The sequence below is a fragment of the Anomaloglossus baeobatrachus genome, chromosome 5 (assembly GCF_048569485.1).
Source record: "Anomaloglossus baeobatrachus isolate aAnoBae1 chromosome 5, aAnoBae1.hap1, whole genome shotgun sequence".
NCBI classification, from domain to species: Eukaryota; Metazoa; Chordata; class Amphibia; order Anura; family Aromobatidae; genus Anomaloglossus; species Anomaloglossus baeobatrachus.
Window position 1 is genome coordinate 83547963 of NC_134357.1, and position 23312 is coordinate 83571274.

At 47.0% G+C, this 23312-nt stretch overlaps 1 protein-coding gene across 1 annotated transcript in view; it reads right to left on the bottom strand.

The window, feature by feature from the left end:
- LOC142310876 (Y-box-binding protein 3-like) overlaps positions 1–23312 on the bottom strand; it is a 50802-nt gene that overhangs the window by 15712 nt on the left and 11778 nt on the right. The window contains exons 4-6 of the mRNA XM_075348651.1: positions 16903–16992; positions 16401–16523; positions 8416–8510 (exon numbers count right to left, since the gene is read on the bottom strand). Of these exons, the coding sequence (XP_075204766.1) occupies positions 8416–8510; positions 16401–16523; positions 16903–16992 (308 nt within the window). The remainder of the gene's footprint in view (positions 1–8415; positions 8511–16400; positions 16524–16902; positions 16993–23312) is intronic.

The following is a 23312-nucleotide window of genomic DNA, read 5'->3' on the forward strand; positions in this document are numbered from 1 at the left end:
TTCATACCTCCTGCAGTGTGTGCCTTGCATGATTTGTTTGGAGGCTGGTATTATACATTCAGCAGCCCTTGACAAACGTTTTATTCTTTTATGGTGGCAGTCCACCTTTTATCTGCATATCTAATAAATGTTATGTTTTAGGATTTTTTGTTTCCTTATTTTGACCCCATTCTGCTATCTATCACTCTCTGAACAGGGGGATTTCATAAAGGTTTTGCTATTGTGATTATTAGTGCCGATAAATGGCAGGATTTCTTTCCTCTGACCTTGATACGCGACAGTGGGTAAACGAGGCCAGGGAGGTCTTTTCGGACAGAAATCTAACTCTTAAGAGATATACACCTACCCTAAACGGGGCCTTCAAGGACCTCACCAAGGTCTACAAGGAAAGAATTATTGCATGGTGGGAGGTTCAGACCTTGGAGAGTTACTTGAAAGAAAAAATAGTGCCACGTCATTTAAGGATTACCCTGCAGCCGGGGTATAGGTTTAAAAACGCTGACTTTCTTGCCAAATGGGAGAAAGAGGTTACTGAGAGCTCTCTCAAACTTATGAGACTACTGCTAGAGGAGGAGAAGAAAAATTTGGTTAACCTTGAGGAATCTTTAAAAGAAAATATTGAGATTACCAAGAAATTCTCTGGGGAAGCGGAGTTTCAGACAAAAGAATTAGCCCTTCAAGGGGTTGTTGAAAAGTTCCAGTACAAGCTGAAGGAACGTAAACATAGATTCTTTATCAGGGATTTGCAAGATTTTAAGGATAATAGAGTCTATGTTTACACCAACAACCGTGGGGTGAGAACATATGATACTGATATCTCATCCACGGATGCTGAATTGTCTGATGGTGAGGGTGGTAACAACAATAGTAACTTTCGTCCACAACAGCGCTTCAAGAAACCCGGCGGTAGGGGCAGACCAGGACGTGGGTCGGCACAGGCCTCAGGAAGGGGCGGTTTTTTAGACAGCCAATACTATCTGAGAAGCAAGAATCAGCAACATCCGCAGGCATGAGGGCTCCTCAGATAGTGAATTTATCCTCCAAAATCCTGAGTGCAACTGAGCTACAGTTGCTGAACAGGGGACTTTCTTTTGTACCTACTTCCAATTTTGAGGAGTTTGGGGCTATCAAGGATTTACATCTTTTTGCTAGACTCCTCAAATGGAAGATTTTCCATGGGAAGGAAGCAGAAAAATCTGCTAATGAGTTGGGTATATCTGAGGATCTCTTACAGGACGTACGTTTCTTGTTTCACCTTGATGATCGTAATCCCAACGATTATGGCGAGGGTCCATTTACGAACCTTAAAAATAAGAGCAATAGGATGCCGCCAAATACCTCCTCAGTGGATGTGGTCGACATTTTTGTCAACTTAGTGACTGAGGAGATACAAAAAGGATACAACTCTTGGGATACTAAATACAATCTTACAAAGGCCGAGATGGATAGTCTTCGGGCTTTGGAACAGGACTCCAGTATCACCATAAAGCCCTCTGACAAAGGGGGGAATGTGGTGATACTGGACACCCAGAATTACAGAAACCTATGTTGGGATATTTTAAAGGATGAAGATTGTTATACCTGTCTTTCATCTAACCCTATTCCAGGATTTAGGGATGAACTGAAGAGTCTCCTGGCGGAAGCCCTTAGAGATGGCATCATTGATAAAAACGAACATGATTACCTTTTTCCCCCATTTCCGGTAATGGCAACTTTCTACACTTTGCCTAAAATCCACAAGGGGTTGTCCCCTCTGAAGGGGCGCCCGATTGTGTCAGGTGTGGGCAGCCTTACCGAGAAATTGAGTATTTACGTGGATAAAATCTTACGGCCGTTTGTTGTCTCATTAAACTCTTATTTGGGAGATACGACGGACTTTTTGAAAAAAATTGATGATATTTTCCTGGAGGAGGGTATGCTGCTTTGTAGTGTGGATGTTGAGGCTCTTTATTCGTCAATCCCACACACAGCAGGTTTGGAGGCCACGAAATACTATCTTAACTCAAGGGGTAACCATCTGTCTGGACATAGTGAGTTTGTACTCAGGGCTCTACGTTTCTGTCTAACTAAGAACGTGTTTGTTTTCGACGGTAAGTACTTCCACCAGCGCAGGGGCACTGCGATGGGGAGTTGCTGTGCCCCATCGTATGCCAACTTGCTCCTGGGCTGGTGGGAGGAAACCGTCGTTTTTGGAGGGGATTTGGACACTGAGGATGTTGTACTGTGGTTGAGGTACATCGATGATATTTTTGTCATCTGGAAGGGACCCGAAGTAGGGTTCCTGACTTTCATCGATGCCCTCAACCACAATGGGATTGGCCTGCATTTCACCTATGAGGTTAGCAGCGAAAGACTGGCCTTTTTGGACATCATGGTTGAGATAGGGGAAGGTGGCCGTCTAATGACGAGCACCTTCAGGAAGCAAACTGCCTCAAATTCACTTTTGAGGTGGGAAAGTGCTCATCCTAAATCCCAGAAAAAGGGCATACCCAAGAGCCAGTTTGTCAGAATGCGACGCAATTGTTCTGAAGAATCTGGTTTTAGGACACAGTCCGTTGACCTTATGGGGCGACTTGATGATAGGGGCTATCCCAGGAGGGTGGTTATGAATGCCTTTGATTCTGTGGCGAGGATGGATCGGGCTACTGTGCTGAACCCAAGACGTGAGCAGGTGGATCAAATAAATACCCTACGGTTCATTACTACCTTCTCTAATGGTGCAAATGATTTGAGGCGCACTTTGACTAAATTCTGGCCCATTCTCAAAATGGATCCCGTACTGGACAAACATCTCTCTGATTATCCCTCTGTCACTTTTCGGAAAGCGAGGTCACTTAAAGACAGGTTGGTGCACAGCCATTTTCGTGACAATCAGGTTGTCCGGGCTGAGAATAACATCAGAGGCTGTTTTAAGGAGCCTGGAACGCAAGCCAATAGTCGGAACAAAACCGGAAGTATCCGATAAACAGTTGCTTATTAACCAGGCTGCGCCTACATCCAATTCCAACACCAAGGTATTAATCCTTGTGTTCAGTAAAGGTACACGGGGCCTACACGATCGCAGGATCATCCGAGACACACTAGAGATACAAATTAAGACAGAAAGGCCGATAGATCAATCAGACAATACTCCAACCTATAAAATACATATACAGCCCCCCATGAAAGCACAAAACCCAAACCACAATTTGCGTGAGCAGGAGGACAAACAGACCCAAAGGGTTAGCCTGGTTTGGGTTTTGTGCTTTCATGGGGGGCTGTATATGTATTTTATAGGTTGGAGTATTGTCTGATTGATCTATCGGCCTTTCTGTCTTAATTTGTATCTCTAGTGTGTCTCGGATGATCCTGCGATCGTGTAGGCCCCGTGTACCTTTACTGAACACAAGGATTAATACCTTGGTGTTGGAATTGGATGTAGGCGCAGCCTGGTTAATAAGCAACTGTTTATCGGATACTTCCGGTTTTGTTCCGACTATTGGCTTGCGTTCCAGGCTCCTGCCTATGACGTCGGCGGCGCAGGTTTGTTGATGCGGCCGACGGGCATGATGGTGACGTCGCGGCTTCCGGCATGGTGTATGCCGGGACTGACGTCACGACGCTGCGGTGGACTTACCGCGCATGCGCGGCCCCTATAAGAAGCGCGGTTTTCAAACTAACCGGCGCGGCACCTGCAGCTTGGCGTTCTTCCTTGCTGGACTTTGTTTGGGGTAAGCAGTTTGGTTTATGAGGTTATTCCTCATGTTTGGTGGTTTGGATGGGCTGTAAGGTATGATTATTTTTTCCACAGTCCGTCCATGGGGCAATTTTGACTATATATCAGTCTGGTGATGTTTACTGATAAGACGACTTGTACCCTGAGAAGACTCCCCTGATGATTATTCTTTGAAACGCGTCGGGAGGGAGGTACTGTGGTATGGTTCGAGCAAAGTGAAGGTATTTGTGCTAGACCTATATGAGGTCACCTGACTTTGAGCCATATCATCATATGCCCTTTGAAAATACGGTAAGGCCGTTTTTTTCTGCTTTAATGGTTGCGAACAATTGTTTGATCCTGATGAAGCGACCATCCTAGCTGTCATTATCAATGCAGGTTTGAGTGTGACTTGTATTCATACCTCCTGCAGTGTGTGCCTTGCATGATTTGTTTGGAGGCTGGTATTATACATTCAGCAGCCCTTGACAAACGTTTTATTCTTTTATGGTGGCAGTCCACCTTTTATCTGCATATCTAATAAATGTTATGTTTTAGGATTTTTTGTTTCCTTATTTTGACCCCATTCTGCTATCTATCACGTTTAGGAGTGCGCAGCATGACGGATGGAGCACGTTTGGGAGTGCGCAGCATGACGGATGGAGCACGTTTGGGAGTGCGCAGCATGCCGGATGGTGCACGATGGGGAGTGCGCAGCATGGCGGATGGAGCACGTTTGGGAGTGCGCAGCATGGCGGATGGAGCACGTTTGGGAGTGCGCAGCATGGCGGATGGAGCACGTTTGGGAGTGCGCAGCATGGCGGATGGACCACGTTTGGGAGTGCGCAGCATGGCGGATGGAGCACGTTTGGGAGTGCGCAGCATGGCGGATGGAGCACGTTTGGGAGTGCGCAGCATGGCGGATGGAGCACGTTTGGGAGTGCGCAGCATGGCGGATGGAGCACGTTTGGGAGTGCGCAGCATGCCGGATGGTGCACGATGGGGAGTGCGCAGTATGGCGGATGGAGCACGTTTGGGAGTGCGCAGCATGGCGGATGGAGCACGTTTGGGAGTGCGCAGCATGGCGGATGGACCACGTTTGGGAGTGCGCAGCATGGCGGATGGAGCACGTTTGGGAGTGCGCAGCATGGCGGATGGAGCACGTTTGGGAGTGCGCAGCATGGCGGATGGAGCACGTTTGGGAGTGCGCAGCATGGCGGATGGAGCACGTTTGGGAGTGCGCAGCATGGCGGATGGAGCACGTTTGGGAGTGCGCAGCATGGCGGATGGAGCACGTTTGGGAGTGCGCAGCATGGCGGATGGAGCACGTTTGGGAGTGCGCAGCATGGCGGATGGAGCACGTTTGGGAGTGCGCAGCATGCCGGATGGTGCACGATGGGGAGTGCGCAGTATGGCGGATGGAGCACGTTTGGGAGTGCGCAGTATGGCGGATGGAACACGTTTGGGAGTGCGCAGTATGGCGGATGGAGCACGTTTGGGAGTGCGCAGCATGGCGGATGGAGCACGTTTGGGAGTGCGCAGCATGGCGGATGGACCACGTTTGGGAGTGCGCAGCATGGCGGATGGAGCACGTTTGGGAGTGCGCAGCATGGCGGATGGAGCACGTTTGGGAGTGCGCAGCATGGCGGGTGGAGCACGTTTGGGAGTGCGCAGCATGGCGGATGGAGCATGATAGGGGGTGCGCAGCATAGCGGATGGAGCACGTTTGGGAGTGCGCAGCATGGTGGATGGAGCACGTTTGGGAGTGTGCAGAATGGCGGATAGAGCACGATGGGGAGTGCGCAGCATGGCGGATAGAGCACGATGGGGAGTGCGCAGCATGGGGGATGCAGCACGATGGGGAGTGCGCAGTATGGCGGATGGAGCACGTTTGGGAGTGCGCAGCATGGCGGATGGACCACGTTTGGGAGTGCGCAGCATGGCGGATGGAGCACGTTTGGGAGTGCGCAGCATGGCGGATGGAGCACGTTTGGGAGTGCGCAGCATGGCGGGTGGAGCACGTTTGGGAGTGCGCAGCATGGCGGATGGAGCATGATAGGGGGTGCGCAGCATAGCGGATGGAGCACGTTTGGGAGTGCGCAGCATGGTGGATGGAGCACGTTTGGGAGTGTGCAGCATGGCGGATAGAGCACGATGGGGAGTGCGCAGCAAGCGGATAGAGCACGATGGGGAGTGCGCAGTATGGCGGATGGAGCACGTTTGGGAGTGCGCAGCATGGCGGATGGAGCACGTTTGGGAGTGCGCAGCATGGGGGATGCAGCACGATGGGGGGTGCGCAGCATGGGGGATGGAGCACGATGGGAGGTGCACACCTCCCCCCAACACACACACACACGCGCACTGCACAACACACACACACTAGGAATCACAAACAACGCCCTACACAGACACCCACACACACAGACAACGCTGCACACACAAATATACGCACATACTGCACAACACACACATTGCTCAAAACATACCTCCCCCAAAACACACCACACACACACAAACCGCACAACACACACACACACACAACGCTACAGACACACAGCGCTCCACAAACAACGCAACACACGCAACACACATACAACACCGCTCTCACCCCCCGCGACACTCAGAACATGTACAGCGCCCTACACAAACACTTGGTAACTACACACAACAACATCTATATATATATATATATATATATATATATATATATATATATATAACAAAAATCATACATGAACTACACAATACGTAAATTCTAGAATACCCGATGCGTAGAATCGGGCCACCTTCTAGTCTATTAATATTTGTCTCATCGTCCAAATTTCCCATTTCCAATCTTCTACTGTCCACTTTTAGTGCATTTTTGAAAACATGAGTTGAAGCTCATTATGATGGATTGGAGTTGAGGCGTCTTCACCTTTTTTCGGGCCACTATTCCACACTTGCATAACATGCCTCACACAGTGTTTGTATGGATGTCTATGATCATACTACTACGAAGCATACAAGCCACCTTCACTGCTGTGTTTGTCTCTTCAGAACTGATAGACTTTGTAAAGATTCGACTTCTTCACTCCCATAATTTGCCTGAAAGTCCAGCTTTCGGCTTGTGAATGGATGGATGGACTTCATTTCCTATTCTTCCAACTGTCATGGCACTCACATGATGCAGTTTGGCAATATTCCTGGCTGAGACACTGCTATAGATAATCTGGATGATGCAGTTTGTCTTTTCTTGGGAAATCTTCTTCATGGCTACTCCTTAATTTGAACCAGTCACCTTTCGCTTGGGTATCAAACTAATAATACAATGAGCTATTAGGGAATGTGAGAACAAGTTGTAATTTGTAGGAATACAGGAATACAGGTATACAGGAAAAAAAGATCTTTTCACCACCTTGAGCAAAACAATAACAATGCAGTAACATGACAAGAATTTGCATAAGTAATCATTTGCTAAGTAGTTCCAAGTCAAATTTATGTGTAAGATAGCCAAGATGATTATCTATAAATTGAAGGTAGTTTCACATATGAAGCTGTAGTGGACGGGGAGATATGGAGCCTGAAATTTCTCAGATTGATATGTTGTATATGCACCAGTCCCAGTGACTCCTATTTGATCTATATGCTCTAGCCCCATTTTCTCATATGTGATGTATGTGTTCCAGCCCCAGTTCATTCCATGTGATGCAAATGCACCAGTCCCTATGTGATATATATTCACCAATCCCAATGTCTTCTATGTGATGTATATGCTCCAGCCCTATTGTATTCCATGTGTTGAACACAGCAGTCTCAGTGTCTCTTTTGTAATTTATTTGCACCAGTGCCATTGTCTCCTATATGATGTAAATGTACCAGCCCCAGTGTCTCCTATGTGGTGTACATGCACTGACCTCAGTGTCTCCAATGTCCACCAGCCCCAGTATAGTATGTGAGGTATATGCACCAGCCCCAGTGACTTCTATATGATCTATAAGCAGCAGTCCCAGTGTATCCCATATGATATACACAGCAGTCTTGTTGTATACTATGTGAGGTATACAGCAGTCTCAGTGTCTGCATTAGGAGTTGATTAAATGTTTGACTAAATACAACAGAATCATTTGTTTATGTTAATAATTTTGAAGAGCCCTCAAATAATGGTATAAATATCCATATGGCCTTTGACAGAAAAAAGGTTTGTCATCCCTGATTTAAAGGTATCAATCAGATGTATAGGTCGGGTTGAAAACAGCCTTGAAAAGCCTGCAAATTTACTCCAGGTCTATGGTGTAAAAGAGTAAATTATGGCATATGATAAATTGTGAAAAAAGTGTGAAGGGGTTAAGCCACTTTCTCTCCTTCTAAATACAGAACATTTTTAGTTAATTCATTTCATTTTCTTTAGCCCCGAGACAATCACAGTTGAGTTATTATGGTGCAAATCACTCCAATAAAATTTTGTTTTAGAACATTTGTCCATATGATTCAATAAAGAATAGCATTTATAATTTGCTGATTTGTGAGAATCTAGCCGGATGGAAATATTATACAGGGTAATTCTGTATTTAGTTATTAGTGTTTGGAAGAGGATTACAATAATAATGAGCTAATGTTATTTGGCTATGGCGACCATAGGATTTTTATACAGAACACCAGACACTTTAGTATAAAATACATTACTATGATAATTAGATGGAAAATAATAATAATATAGTTTAATACTTTGAAGAGCCTACCTGCGATACCTTGGTCTGTAGTTGGTTGGCTGGCGAAGTGGTTGCTGGGTTTGGTTTGCTTCAGGGACACCGTCTTTGATTTCTCCTTCAACTCCCTGTTGTTTGGTAAAGGATTATCTTAATTATCAGGTCTAAACCTTTGTACAGTTTTGTGTTATTTAATTTTTCAAATTTCATTGGAAAAACAAAACAACTGGTTTTTCTAGGAGCGAGAGCCGGATCATGATTAACTGATGTCCCAGAGAAAAACACAATAGTGCCTCCTACCCATTTAGCAGTATCATATAATGGGTCGTCAGCTATCCAAATATTAGATTTTTTTCACCACTTGCCACAATTTCCCAGCAATGTCATATTTAATGTGAAGCCCTACTGTCTTCTGTTCCATGGAACAAAGTTGGGTGTTATTATTGTTAATTCTTTGTGTCACCTAATCAAAGGTGAAAGCAGAGGTGTGCGGCAGCTACGTATCGCCCTCTTTTCATGTTAAAAAACCTATATACTCAGCCGACAGATTCGTCTACTTAGTGACTTCGATACGATTCGGAATATGAAGAAAAGTTTTGACTGAATGGATCTTTTACCATAGTAGAGAAATAAACTATCAATGTATTACTCGATACTATGCAAATTGTCTCTTCATGGAGGAAGTATACAAACTCTCGTACCACCTATTGGAAGTAGCAATCCTAAAAGTCAAAAGTGACCCTTTAACGATCTTTCTCATATGACTTAGGATTTATGCCAGATCAGGACCTCAATTCGCAGACACGGTGTTTTGGGGTGATTGCCCCCTCATCAGTGCAAAGTATAAGATCTGATCTAGCTGTATGAGAAGCTAAGACAGGGTCTAAGGCAGGGGTCACCAACCTGTAGCTCAGGAGCCACATGTGGATTGCGGGCCTGTGATGTGTGGCTCGCGACTGTTTTCAAGCTTTTTTCATAAGCACAAAGTCTAGTAAACAGCTATCAAAAGCAGGTCTCCAGATGGTGACTTGTGAGTAGCCCCACACAGAAGAGCAGATTTGAATGGGGGTAAGGTTGGATCAATAAACAAAAAGATTCATCCAGCTGAGTGCTAACAGTGATTTATTTGTACCTATTGTACCATCACCCATTCCCTGTAGACTGTGAGCCCTCGCGGGCAGGGTCCTCTCTCCTCCTATACCAGTCTGTTTTGTACTGTTAATGATTGTTGTACGTATACACTCTTTCACTTGTAAAGCGCCATGGAATAAATTGCGCTATAATAATAAATAAAAATAATAATAATAATTTGTGCAAAATCAGACAGTGCACAGAAGACGTTAACGCATTTCTGGCTTGACGGCCTTAATCATAACGTTATGATTAAGGGCGTCAAGCCAGAAACGCATTAAAGTCTTTTGTGCACTGATTGTTTTTGCACAAATAAATCACCGTTAGCACTCAGCTGGATCAATCCTTTTGTTTATTGCTGTGCGGCCAGGGCAGGGCTGGTATCCGAGACTGAGGCACGGTGAGGTCAGGTGGCGGTGAGCTGGATTCTTCTCAAGTAAGATTGGATTCCCTGGATCTTGGTATATGCCATGGTTTGATATCTGTGGAAAAGCTTTGGCTGTCATACTGTTAATGGGGTCTCTGGGTGTCACTACTGTGATGGGGCGCTGCTGAATGTGGCTCGCGACCTTCTTTCATAGCTGAATGTGGCTCTCATTGTTAGAAAGGTTGGGTTACTCTGGTCTAAGGGGAAAGCTTTACTCTTTGTGGAGACTGCCACTACTTGATACCAGAAAGCTCAAAATTTCGGCGAAGACCCAAATTTGACATACAGAGGTTTGAGCTGTCAGCCAGGAGTACAGATATAGAGCTTATTCATATCCAGAATCATTTCTATTTATGGCTATAATATTAGATGGGCCTGACCATCAAGCAGTTCCTCAGCTCTTTAAACATGACCAGTCATTGTGGGCATGACCCTTAGACAAGTGTGCTTGTAATCTGAGTTGCAGAAGTTGACTGTGCTTTCACACTCCTTTTTCTCCTATAATCTGGAGCATCTGTTTCTCCTTCTCACACAGTCTGAGGTTCAAGAGACAAATTTAGACTTTCAACAACAGCAGCTGCTCCGGTTAATTCTTCATCTACTCGTTCATTTCCAGGAAGAAGCGACTCACAGCCATTTAGAATTCAGAGCTATGACATCTCTATCAGCCCCATCACTTTACCTGTTTTATTTGTTAATTTAACTCAAAATATGTATACCGGCAAGCTCAGGTCTTAAGGTACCGTCACACTAAGCAACATCGCTAGCAACATCGCTGCTGAGGCACAACTTGCTAGCGATGCTGCTGTGTGTGACATCCAGCAACAACCTGGCCCCTGCTGTGAGGTCGTTGGTTGTTGCTGAATGTCCTGGACCATTTTTTAGTTGTTGCTCTCCCGCTGTGAAGCACAGATCGCTGTGTGTGACAGCGAGAGAGCAACAACTGAATGTGCAGGGAGCAGGAGCCGGCTTCTGTGGACGCTGGTAACCACGGTAAACAGCGGGTAACCAAGAAGCCCTTCCCTTGGTTACCGGATATTTACCTTAGTTACCAGCGTCCGCCGCTCTCAGCTGTCAGTGCTGGCTCCCCGCTCCCTGCACACGTAGCCGGAGTACACATCGGGTAATTAACCCGATGTGTACTGTGGCTATGTGTGCAGGGAGCAGGGAGCCGGGACTGGCAGTGTGAGAGCGGCGGACGCTGGTAACGAAGGTAAATATCGGGTAACCAAGGGAAGGGTGTGACGACATGGACTCTTGTCGCGGGCGGGGAGGAGGGTGTCGGCACACTACGCTCACCCCTTCTGCTCGGGTCCGGCAGCTGCTCAGTGGTGGCTCGAGCTGTGGGCCGGATCCCGGGGTTCCTCGAGCGACACTCCTCGCCCGTGAGTGAAAAGGGATTTGTGGTTGGGTGTGGGGATTGTTATAGTTCGTGACGCCACCCACGGTTGTGGTGATTGCACCACCGCTGCTCAGTATGGGGGTCCCGGGGATGGTGATGCGGAGCAGCCAGGTGTTGTGTTGCCCCTCCGTGGGTAGGGGTTGGTGATCCCGGGGCCCAATGATGAGATGTAAAGTGTAGGGCCTGGTGGGCGCAGGGACGCGGGGGCAGCGCTGTGCCTTGCGGCACTGTGGTACTCACTCAGCCTGAGACGTGGACACAGTTTGTACGGTAAACCAAACGGCTGGTAGGACGGTCCCACAGACGGCTGCACCTGCACTCCTGGTAGGTGACGGTGATGTCCCTCTTCCTTGCACCTATGTTTGACTTGTGGTAGCGGTGGATTCCCTCCGGTTACCCGCTCCCCGGCTGCAATCTGGGCCGGAGGAGCTCTACACTTTGCCCGCAGGCGCTGGCCCTGAGAAACTGGTGCCGTGGCGGTGGCGGTGTCTCTCCGGTTCAGGTTGGGCTGTTGCCTTCAATCGGGACTTGGTTGTTGGGGGATCTACGTCCCCTTTACTGACGGATTCGGCAAATCTGGCGACTCCTAGCCTTGCCAGGGTCCGAGAGGTCCCTGCCCTAGTGCTGACTGTCCTTCGGAACACTGCTCCAGACCACCGGGCACACAGCCAACGGGGTCCTTCCAGGAACTTCCAGACGGTCCCCCTCCAGACAGTCACCGCCGTTGCTGACCTTGCTGATCTGGCCCTACACAAAGCTGGACCCTTCAGGCTTTCTTTCTCCTCTGTCACTTCACTTGCTTTCCTCCTTTTTCCACTTCTCTACTTTCACTTTCACTTTGCTGTTGACTTCTGCCCTATCTAGACTACTCCTCCACTCCTTCCACTTCCTCCTCCCTGACTAGACTGAACTCTGTTGTTTACTCCTTCATGTCCCTCACTGGACTGCCTGGTTTCTCCCGCCTCCAGAGCTGTGACCTCCTCGATGGGCGGAGCCAACCGCCTGGCCCACCCCCTGGTGTGAATCATCAGCCTCTGGAGGAAGGCAACAAGGATTTGTGGGTTAGCTGTGATGTGCCTACCTGGAGTGTGGGGTGTAGTGGTGTGTGACCTGTGTCCCCTGGCTTGCCCAGGGCGACACACTCTCATGGGTTAAAGTTTCTTAAAATCCAGCCAGACAGCATGATAGATTGTCTATAGACGGGGGAGAAGTCCCTCATTGTTTTTACAAGACTCTTGTTGACTCAATGTAATTGTGTTGGCCATTGAAAGCCAGAGGTATTGTTCTCCAGACATTTCCAGTAACCATTGTATTGTAGTTGTGTATTGATAATGTGATTACCTTAGTAGCCATTGTCTAGTCGGTGACTCCCAGTTTACATGTACACCCTCAGTCTTTCTATGCACATCATTTAAATGACCATTGTCCATGCAGCTTGAAATTCCTCCAATGGGAGAAGCAATCTTGTCCAACCAATCGATGAGGACGCAGTGTATCCAAGTGGAAGGTTGTGGCTATAAAAAGGACTTCTTTAAGCCACCAGGGGTTGTTGATGAAGGTTGATGGATCCAGTCTAAGCTCTTTGGAGCTGACTAGAGGATCAGGATATCTTATGGCTTCAATCTAGGGACTACGGACCCGGTTGGAGACCATATCCACAGCCTAGGGATTTCGACTCTGGCTGCCAGGATTTTAACATCATACAGGACTACCTAAGGAGGACACTCAGGTTGGGACAGTTCAGTCACCTGTTACAGACTTTGCAGACCTCAGACAGCTTGGAACCTGTGAGGCATGGACTTTCTAAATCCCTGGTGAGCCAGCGGAAGGGTGAGACTCTGTTGCCTGTTACATTTGTGTGTTTTGCTGGTTATGTGTTATGTGCCGTTAATTGTTTGGGGATCCAATAAAGTCTAATTATTGTCGTTCCCTCACCCTGTGTTGTCTGAGTAGTGTTACGCCCACGGTTAAGGAGGCCGGCGTTCAGTTGGGATGAGCCCTGAGCCACGCTGTCTTTCTAAAGACGGCGGGTTTTAGTGGACGAGAGCACCCACTGAGCCCCGTGTCTCCACAAAGGGCTTCTTGGTTAGCCAATGTTTACCGTGGCTACCAGTGTCTGCAGAAGCGGCTCCTGCTGCCTGCACACGTAGCAGAGTACACATCGGGTAATTAACCCGATGTGTACTGTGGCTAGGTGTGCAGGGAGCCAGCGCTAAGCGGTGTGCGCTGGTAACCAAGGTAAATATCGGGTTGGTTACCCGATATTTACCTTAGTTACCAAGCGCAGCATGCTTCCACGTGTAGCGCAGCTCCAGCGATCCGTGCCAGGTCAGGTTGCTGGTGGGATCGCTGGAGCGTCACTTAGTGTGACATCTCACCAGCGACCTCCTAGCAACTTACCAGCGATCCCTTTCAGGTTGTATCATTGTTGGGATCGCTGGTAAGTTGTTTAGTGTGACTGGGCCTTTAGATTAAGGACTTATCTGTTCGAAACGCGTCCCTTATCTTATTTACCACTAATATGCGTTTTTAATAATGGAAGGATGACAATATAATTTTAATGCACAATTAATAAAGAAGAATTTTATTGATAATTTGCTGGAACTGGATGCTGGAATTTTTTTGCTTCTCCCGGGAAGCTCAGGTGTATACAGTGGCCATGAAAGAAAGTTTGTCATTTAATTAAGTGGTCCCAATATATTCGCAGGAGTCGCCTTGTGAGCAGTCAGCCAGAAAATATTGCAGAATTTCAGAAACTTGTGTAATGAGAGGAAAGACATTTAAATATCAACAATATTGCACAACCCTAGAGCTACATTTGTTTTTTGTTGTGTTGGTTTTTATTTTACTACATATTCTGAACCACCACTACTTTGCTGTGATCTGTGAACAGTGGCGGAATGATCGCAGGGATTGCGACCGCAATGGGGCCTGGGGGTACAGGGGGCCTACTGGTCCCAGTCCCTGCTTTAGCTGGATGTGCGTCCGAGGCTGAAAGACATCGCAGTGCATAGACCAATCGAGTCCCTGCAATGGGATACATGCTGCCAGCCAAACAGAAGCCAACACTTTCAGCGGCATCCCCGTGACAGAGGCGGCGCATGACAATGACGTCATGTGTTGCTGTAGCACGGATGCCGATGACAGTGCCGTCCAATGCAACCTGGCTATAGAGGAGGATGCCGTGCGACGTGGGAGCCGGGAAGAGTGAGTACAGTATATAACAGGAGGGGGACAGTATATACCATGAGGGGCCTAGGAGAGAAACATATACCAGGAGGGGTACAGTATATACTAGGAGGGGGGCAATATATACCTGGGGGGGGCTAGATGAGGAACAGATATACCAGGAGGGGGACAGTATATACCAGGATGGGGGACCTATATACCAGGATGAGGAACCTATACTTCAGGATGGGGGACATATTTACCAGGAAGGAGCCCAGGATCGGGTACATTAAAAGAGGATGGAGGACATTACTACATAATGGAGGGAAGGCAACTCATGTATTTTTAGGATTTAGAATGCGAAATGTAAACTTGGGGCCCAGGTCCAAATTTTGCATCAGGGCCCATCGAACTCTAGTTACGCCACTGTCTGTGAATCTTTACATTTTCTTGCCATAGTCATTATTTCAGTGCAATGTGTATTTGCAGAACCCATGTGAGCATCTAACAATTTGTATTATAAAGCGTTAATTATAGACATTAAAAATAGGTTTCAATTGTGTATCTTTAAAACTGCATAAACTACTAGCAAAAATGGCAAAACAACAAACAGCCTTTCTCCAGCATAAGGAAACAAAAATTAACAGTCCACGTACAGGCAAATGTAGGCTCACCCATACAGATAAATGTCCAGCTGTCACTTCAGGATCACCAGTGCCCGGGATACTCTCAGCTGTAGTTCAGACTTACACACCAAGGCCCAGTATGCTTCACATTCATGGTTTCATCGCAGTTCCAAAACCGCTAAGACACATCACTGACTGTCCAACATTAATGGACTTTTATCTTTTGGTCAGCAGCAGACTCCACTAAAAAAAACTCAGTCTACTACTGTCTCAGTAGCCACGTGTAACTAGTTCAGAAACTCACTCTCCTGACACGTCATTTGGACACATTCTGTCCCCAGTTGCCACCTGCATCTTCAGAGACTCGCTCTCCTTGAGACATAATTCGGAAATTTTATCCCCAGCCTCCTCCTGTATCTTTCTCAGAGACTTGCTCTACCTGAGACATCATTTGGACACGCTCTGCCCCAGTTGCCACCTGCATCTTCCTCAGAGACTTGCTCTCCCTGAGATTTCATTCTGACACTGTGTCCCCAGCTGCCACCTGCATCTTCCTCAGAGACTTGCTCTCCCTGAGACATCATTTGGATACTCTTTCCCTAGCAGTCACATGCATCTTCAGAGTCTCGCTCTCCTTGAGACATCATTCGGAAACTTTGTTCCAGCTGCCACCTGCATCTTCCTCAGAGACATACTCTCTCTGAAACATCATTTGGACACACAGTTCCCAGTCGTCACCTGCATCTAAGACCTCAGAGATTCGCTCTCCCTGACACATCAATCGGAGACACTGTCCCCAGTCGTTACCTGCAGCTTCCTTAGAGATGCGTACTCCCCGAGACTTAATTCAGACACACTGTCCCAGCTGCCACATGCAGCACCCTCTCCTCGAGAAGAGCCGAAGAGCCTCCTCTGCCTGAGCACCACCCTGAGCGAACACGTCTGGTTCTATACAAAACATTTCAGGTGCATTTGCAGTCAACACATGCAGGACAAGGGTTTAATCCTCACCTTCCCTGCTATGCTACATAACAGCAGAGCTAGGTTCTAACTAAGATAGCATTTAACCCTTATCACACTGGCTTCACTATCATATTTATACATGTATGGATGTATGGTATATAGTGTGTGTGTGTGTGTATATATATATATATATATATATAATATGTGTGTGTGTATATGTATGTATGTATGTATGTATGTATGTATGTATGTGTGTGTGTGTGTAAGTGAAACAAAACTACTATTTTCACTGATTACATACCTCTCTCGGAGGTCCTCTTCTGCGTCCATAATAACCGCGGCGATATCTACGGCGATCAGCAGCATAACGACTACCCTGGACAGGAGCTCCTTTTGGGCCTGTTACGTTAGCTGCTTCGGCTCCCTACAACAATACATTTTAAAAACACGTAATTAATTCTATCAAACACTGTAGCTTGAGTTATGAATCATGTTAATGCAGCACTTAAAGGGGTTTTCTGGCCACAAAGATTTATCATCTATCTGGGTAGGTTATATATGTCAGATCTTGAGGGTCTCACTGGACCAATTATGGAACCTTCTGTCTCCCACTTCTCCACCTCGCAGCAAACAATGGCATAAATGAGCTGCAGTTGTGCATGGAATAAACTGGAACAATTGCATGGCATTCATGGAGAAAAAAATAGTTTTAATTGAGGCTAAAAAATAAAAGTTTTGTCTACTACTTATACCCCAGATTATGTCACATGTCCTGTGAATGATAGAATGACAGAGGGAGTTACCTTTTCCCCAGCAACAACATCAAACTCCACCACCTCTCCATCCCCTACGCTCCGCAGGTATTTGCGAGGATTATTTTTCTTGATTGCGGTCTGTAAAATAGAAAACACAAGATTTTAGAAAATGGTATACTAAAACTGTAGAGCAAAGAGATCCACAGTGGCACAACAATGACGTCATGCATTGCCATCTAATCAATAATGGCATGCTGGCAAGAAGGTTCACAGGTCTCCGGTCTGAAAGCCACGAACTACCCATGGTTCTGTGAATCGTTATGCTCATATCTAACTAGGATTAATGCTTGGTGTATATACATTTAATATAATGTGTGATTATCCAAAAGACATACACATAGGGACTCTAGATTGTGAGCTCCAATGGGGACAGTGTACCTGACGTATATAAAGCGCTGTGGAATTAATAGCGCTATATAAATGAATAATTATTATTGTATTTATAAATAAATAATAGGAAATAAAGTCCTCAAATTCATGGTAATGAAATGTTGCTCCAGACCTTATAAAAACCTCCGTTCAGGCCCTTATGGTCATAAGGAGACTATATAATAACTACTTACTATTCAGACTAATAGCTATCACTTTTTACACAGACATTGACCATTATAGCTGAGTCATGAATATTGGAGACCGATTTGGCCATTTCTCTAATAGTAATGTCATTAAAAGGATTTTCCCACGAAAAAAGTTAATTTTAATCAATAAATCTTGGAAAAATAACAATTTCCACAATTGGATGTGTTTAAAAAAGAAAATTGTTCCTGTGCTGAATCTTACATATGTGTCCTGCTATGTGCTGTATAATGGCCGTGTCTGACCGTCCAGGGACATGGTCTGATCATACCACATCTCCTGGGCCGGGGAGAATGCAAAAGATAGTACAACACGGGAACACAGCTGATTCTTTTTGTGAGGTAAAGCATTTCCGTGCCTTTTTTTAAAATTTTTTTTAAATATTTTACCTCAAATAAAGAATAATTTGCGATGCTGTTCTGTAATGTCTGTATACTTTATTACGTCCTCCGCTACCCAGGGGCTGTGGTATGATCAGACCATGTTCCTGTACGGTCAGACACAGCCATTACACAGTACATAGCAGGGGCACATATATAAGATTATCTCAGCACAGTAACATTTTTTTAAACACATCCAATTGTGGAAATTATTATTATTCCAAGATCTATTGATTAAAAAATCAAATCAACTTTAAAATAAACTTTTGTTTGTGGGAAAACCCCCTTTAAATTGTTTACATAAAATTTAAATGGTTATTAGATTCTCACTAGATGTCACTTATGATGACAAGACCTTATTGCAATCTCATTTAGGGCATACATTTTAAAGAGTTAATTAAAGAATATATGTCTGGAACACCATGGTGTGTGTTCCAGACGTATATTCTTTAATTATATGCATTTTCTGTCTGAGAACCCTGCCCCACCCATAGCCATGTGTCTTATTTCACATATATAGCTTGGTCCTTTGCTTCCCAAACAGAGAAAGTTTTTTAACTGCAGATGAGGTTACACATAGGTTAGGGACCCCAAAAATAGAGATTACCTTGGCGTTTGGTTTTGGGGCTTTTTGCATTGATCAATACAATGGCTAAACAGCTCTCATTCCTATTATTCATAGCAGTTATGCATATACCATATTCATATTTTTCACTTTTTTTCAGATAGTCCATTGTGTTTTTCAGTCTAGTATTCCCATAGCAGTTCTGCTTTTCATTATTCCCCTATACATTGTGACTGGTGTGCAACTCTTTACCTTACATTTTAAAGAGACCCTGCCAGTCAATTCATGTTGCAGCATGAATCAGAGCCTGGAATAATGATTGCAGCCAGGCACGTCTCCCTCTGAAATGCACTGGAATGTCATAGAAAAGAGTTTGAAGTTTTGGCCAAAGACCGTGGGGGAAAAAAAAAAAAAAAAAGACTAATCTGGTGCTGCCCTCAGCCAGCTTCTCCCTGCATCATTCTAGTTGATTGACAGGTCTATCCTGATGTACACACATGCACGGTACCTATCAGTTCACTAGAGTGGTCTAGAGAGAAGCCAGGTTATGGCGGCAGCACAAGATGTAGCTTTTCTTTTCCTATAGTTACCAGCCAACTCTCCAAACTATGTTTTCTCTGAAGTGCCAGGGTATTTAAAGGGAATCTGTGAGCAGCTTTTTGCTATGTAAGTTGAAGACAGTATGCTGTAAAAGTTAAAATATAGAATTCAGGGATGCCTGTCTTATCAAGGTCCAATCTGTTGTTTATCTATATATATAATTGCCTTATTCTGTCTGTCTGTCTGTCTGTCTGTCTGTCATGCTCCAAAATTGTGTCCTTTCGGTGACACAAAGCTGATTGGCCGCTGGGCTCGCCAAGGCCCCGCCCCCCCACACCGATTGGCCGCTCGCCCAGGCTGCGCCCCCACACGGATTGGCCAGCCGCTCGCCCAGGCTCCGCCCCCCCACAGATTGGCCTCTCGCCCCGCCACCCTGCAGGCATTGGCAATTCGGCCACGCCATGCCCCGCCCCCCTCACGCAATGCACGCTAGCTCTGGCCCCGCCCCCTCCCTCCCCCCGCGCATTCCCCGAACTGACACGGCTGTCACGGAGGTGAGTACTGCACTCCTCCCCCCTCCCCCCCCGCGCATTCCCCGAACTGACACGGCTGTCACGGAGGCGAGTACTGTACTCCCCCCCCACCCCCACCCCCCCCGGCCCCCGCTCGCACGGGAGTGGTGTGGATACGTTGGTAACCATGCTCGCATGGTTACAAGCGCATCAAGGTCCTGCTGCAGCGGAAGATCCACACGCACACACATAACAGCACACACACAAACATACACACACATCAGATCACACTCACTCTCACACACACACCTCACACACACCTCACACACACCTCACACACACCTCACACACACCTCACATCGCATCCACACACTCACAGCATCCGGGGATATCGCTTGCTTCTCGGCCTCGATACTGTGCTGTTGTGATCTTCCAGGACCTGACGGAGGATCACATGGCCAGAGGCATGTGGTATGTCCGGATGTTGTGAGTATCAGCGCGTATGTGCGATATCGTCAGTGTCTGTGTGTGTGAGTGGATGCGATCGGGTGTGTGTGAGTGGATGCGATCGGGTGTGTGTGAGTGGATGCGATCGGGTGTGTGTGAGTGGATGCGATCGGGTGTGTGAGTGTCGGCAGAGGAGCACGGCGTGCTGGAGGAGGCTGGGAGCAGAGAGGCTGATCATGGGGAAGGCTGGGAGGAGAGAGGCTGATGCTGGGGGAGGCTGGGAGGGGAAGGCTGATGCTGGGGGAGGCTGGGACGAGGGAGGCTGATGCTGGTGGAGGCTGATGCTTGGGGAGGCTGATGCTGGGGGAGGCTGGAAGGAGAGAGGCTAATGCTGGTGGAGGCTGATGCTTGGGGAGGCTGATGCTGGGGGAGACTGGGAGGAAGGAGGCTGGGAGGAGAGAGGCTGATCCTGGGGAAGGCTGGGAACGGGAGGCTGATGCTGATGGAGGCTGGAAGGAGAGAGGCTGATGCTGGGGGAGGCTGGAAGGAAAGAGGCTGATGCTGGTGGAGGCTGATGCTTGGGGAGGCTGATGCTGGGGGAGACTGGGAGCGGAAGGCTGATGCTGAGGGAGGCTGGGAGGGGGAGGCTGGGAGGAAGGAGGCTGGGAGGAAGGAGGCTGGGAGGAAGGAGGCTGGGAGGAGAGAGGCTGATCCTGGGGAAGGCTGGGAAGGGGAGGCTGATGCTGGGGGAGGCTGGAAGGAGAGAGGCTGATGCTGGTGGAGGCTGATGCTTGGGGAGGCTGATGCTGGGGGAGACTGGGAGCGGAAGGCTGATGCTGAGGGAGGCTGGGAGGAAGGAGGCTGGGAGGAAGGAGGCTGGGAGGAGAGAGGCTGATCCTCGGGAAGGCTGGGAAGGGGAGGCTGATGCTGAGGGAAGCTGGAAGGAGAGAGGCTGATGCTGGGGGAGGCTGGAAGGAGAGAGGCTGAGGCTGGGAGGAGAGAGGCTGATGCCGGGGAAGGCTGGGAGGACGGAGGCTTGGAGGAGAGAGGCTGATCCTGGGGAAGGCTGGGAGAGGGAGACTGATGCTGGAGGAGGCTGGAAGGAGAGAGGCTGATGCTGGTGGAGGCTGATGCTGGGGGAGGCTGGAAGGAGAGAGGCTGATGCTGGTGGAGGCTGATGCTTGGGGAGGCTGGGAGAGGGAGGCTGATGCTGAGGGAGGCTGGGAGGAGGGAGGCTGGGAGAGGTAGGCTGAGAGAAGAGAGGCTGATGCACACACACACACACGCGCGCGCACTGCACAACACACCACACACACACACACACACTGGGAACCACAAACAACTGCCCTACACAGACACCCACACACACAGACAACGCTGCACACACACAACACCCAACACACAAACACCGCGGCACACACAAATATACGCACATACCGTACAACACACACATTGCACAAAACATACCTCCCCCCAAAACACACCACACACACACAAACCGCGCAACACACACACAACGCTACAGACACACAGCGCTCCACAAACAACGCAACACACGCAACACACATACAACACCGCTCTCACCCCCCGTCACACCCAGACAACACCCAGAACATGTACAGCGCTTACACAAACACTTGGTAACTACACACAACAACATCTCTATATATATATATATATATATAAATAAAACAAAAATCATACATGAACTACACAATACGTAAATTCTAGAATACCCGATGCGTAGAATCGGGCCACCTTCTAGTTTTCTATATTTGTTTAAGCAGCAGGACCCTTATCTTTTTTTTATTTTTATATAGCGCTAACATATTCCGCAGCACTTTACATACATCAGGAACACTGTCCCCATTGGGGCTCACAATCTAAATTCCCTATCAGTATGTCTTTGGAGTGTGGGAGGAAACCGGAGTACCCGGAGGAAACCCACGCAAACACAGGGAGAACATACAAACTCCTTGCAGATGTTGTCCTTGGTGGGATTTGAACCCAGGACCACAGCGCTGCAAGACTGCAGTGCTAACCACTGAGCCACTGTGCCTCCCGTCATTGCAGGACTACAAAGTCAGGCTCACGGTAGTCTGGCTCACCCTCTCCTTTGAGTGACACCTCTCTGTCAATGTGCAATCTCTATAGAGAGCCTAGTGTGGGTGGGGGTAGCTTTCTCAGTTCTGCTTCATAGCTAAATTTAAAAATTTTGATTGTGCCAGAACGGCTGCACCTAGTTATCTAAGTGATACATCGTTGGATTCAGGATCTCTTTGCCTACATCATCCTGCTCTCAGATGAGGTAGCAAAAACCTGCTGGTAGATTCCCTTTAAAAGAAAAAAATATCTGACTGCAATCATGCAGCCTTGCTTTGATTAATACTGCACATGATTTGGGGAGATTCAGGAGACCACCCCTTACACATTAGACGGTCTCAGTGTTTAAATGAAAACTCTATTAGAAAAAAATACATAATCAAGCTTTCAGCAGCAAAGAGTATTAGGACTAATAAGCCAACAGAAGTAAATTTAAAGTGCACCAATCACCAGGATGTTCGTATATAACCTAAAGCCAGTGCTATACTGGCACTATCAGGCTGAGTCTATACATACCTTTAGTAGTCAGCTCGGATCTATAGGTTTTCAAATCCAAGAAAGTAAAGTTAATAAAATCAGCAGCTTCTTGAGTGACAGCAGCTGAGGAGCAGATAATATCTGGGGGGGTATTCATAGTTATCCCATCCCTATGTTAGAATTAGCATAAGTATTATACAATTGACGTAGCAGAGCCTGTGGTGAGGTCATAGCCATGTGACCAGAAGGGGCGAGGCCTCAGCCAATAAAGCTGATATCAGGAAGCAACATTTTCCTATTGGTTGAGGCCCCGCCCCTTCTGGTCACATGGGTATGACCTCACAGGTCCTGCTAGTGAAAAATGAAATTGATTGTATAGTACTTATGTTAATTCTTACAGGGGGAGGGGATAACTATGAATACCTCCCAGATATTATCTGCTCCTCAGCTGCTGTCACTCAAGAAGCTGATGATTTTATTAACTTTACTTTCTTGGATTTCAAAATCTAAACATCCGATATGACCACAAATGGTATGTATAGACTCAGCCTGATAGTGCCAGTATAGCACTGGCTTTAGGTTATATAAGAAAATCCTGGTGATTGGTGCACTTTAACCCATCCCTCTCCAACTCTCATGTTTTTCACTAGAGTATACTAGCTGGCGGACGACACTAGACAGTTCTCTTTAGTATAAGCTGGCCTTGAAAGCCGCTGTATCACAGAACATTTGTTCGTGTAATTCATATGTATATCTCATCTTCACTAACAATATGGTGTGAAGATAAGTAGTTTTAAA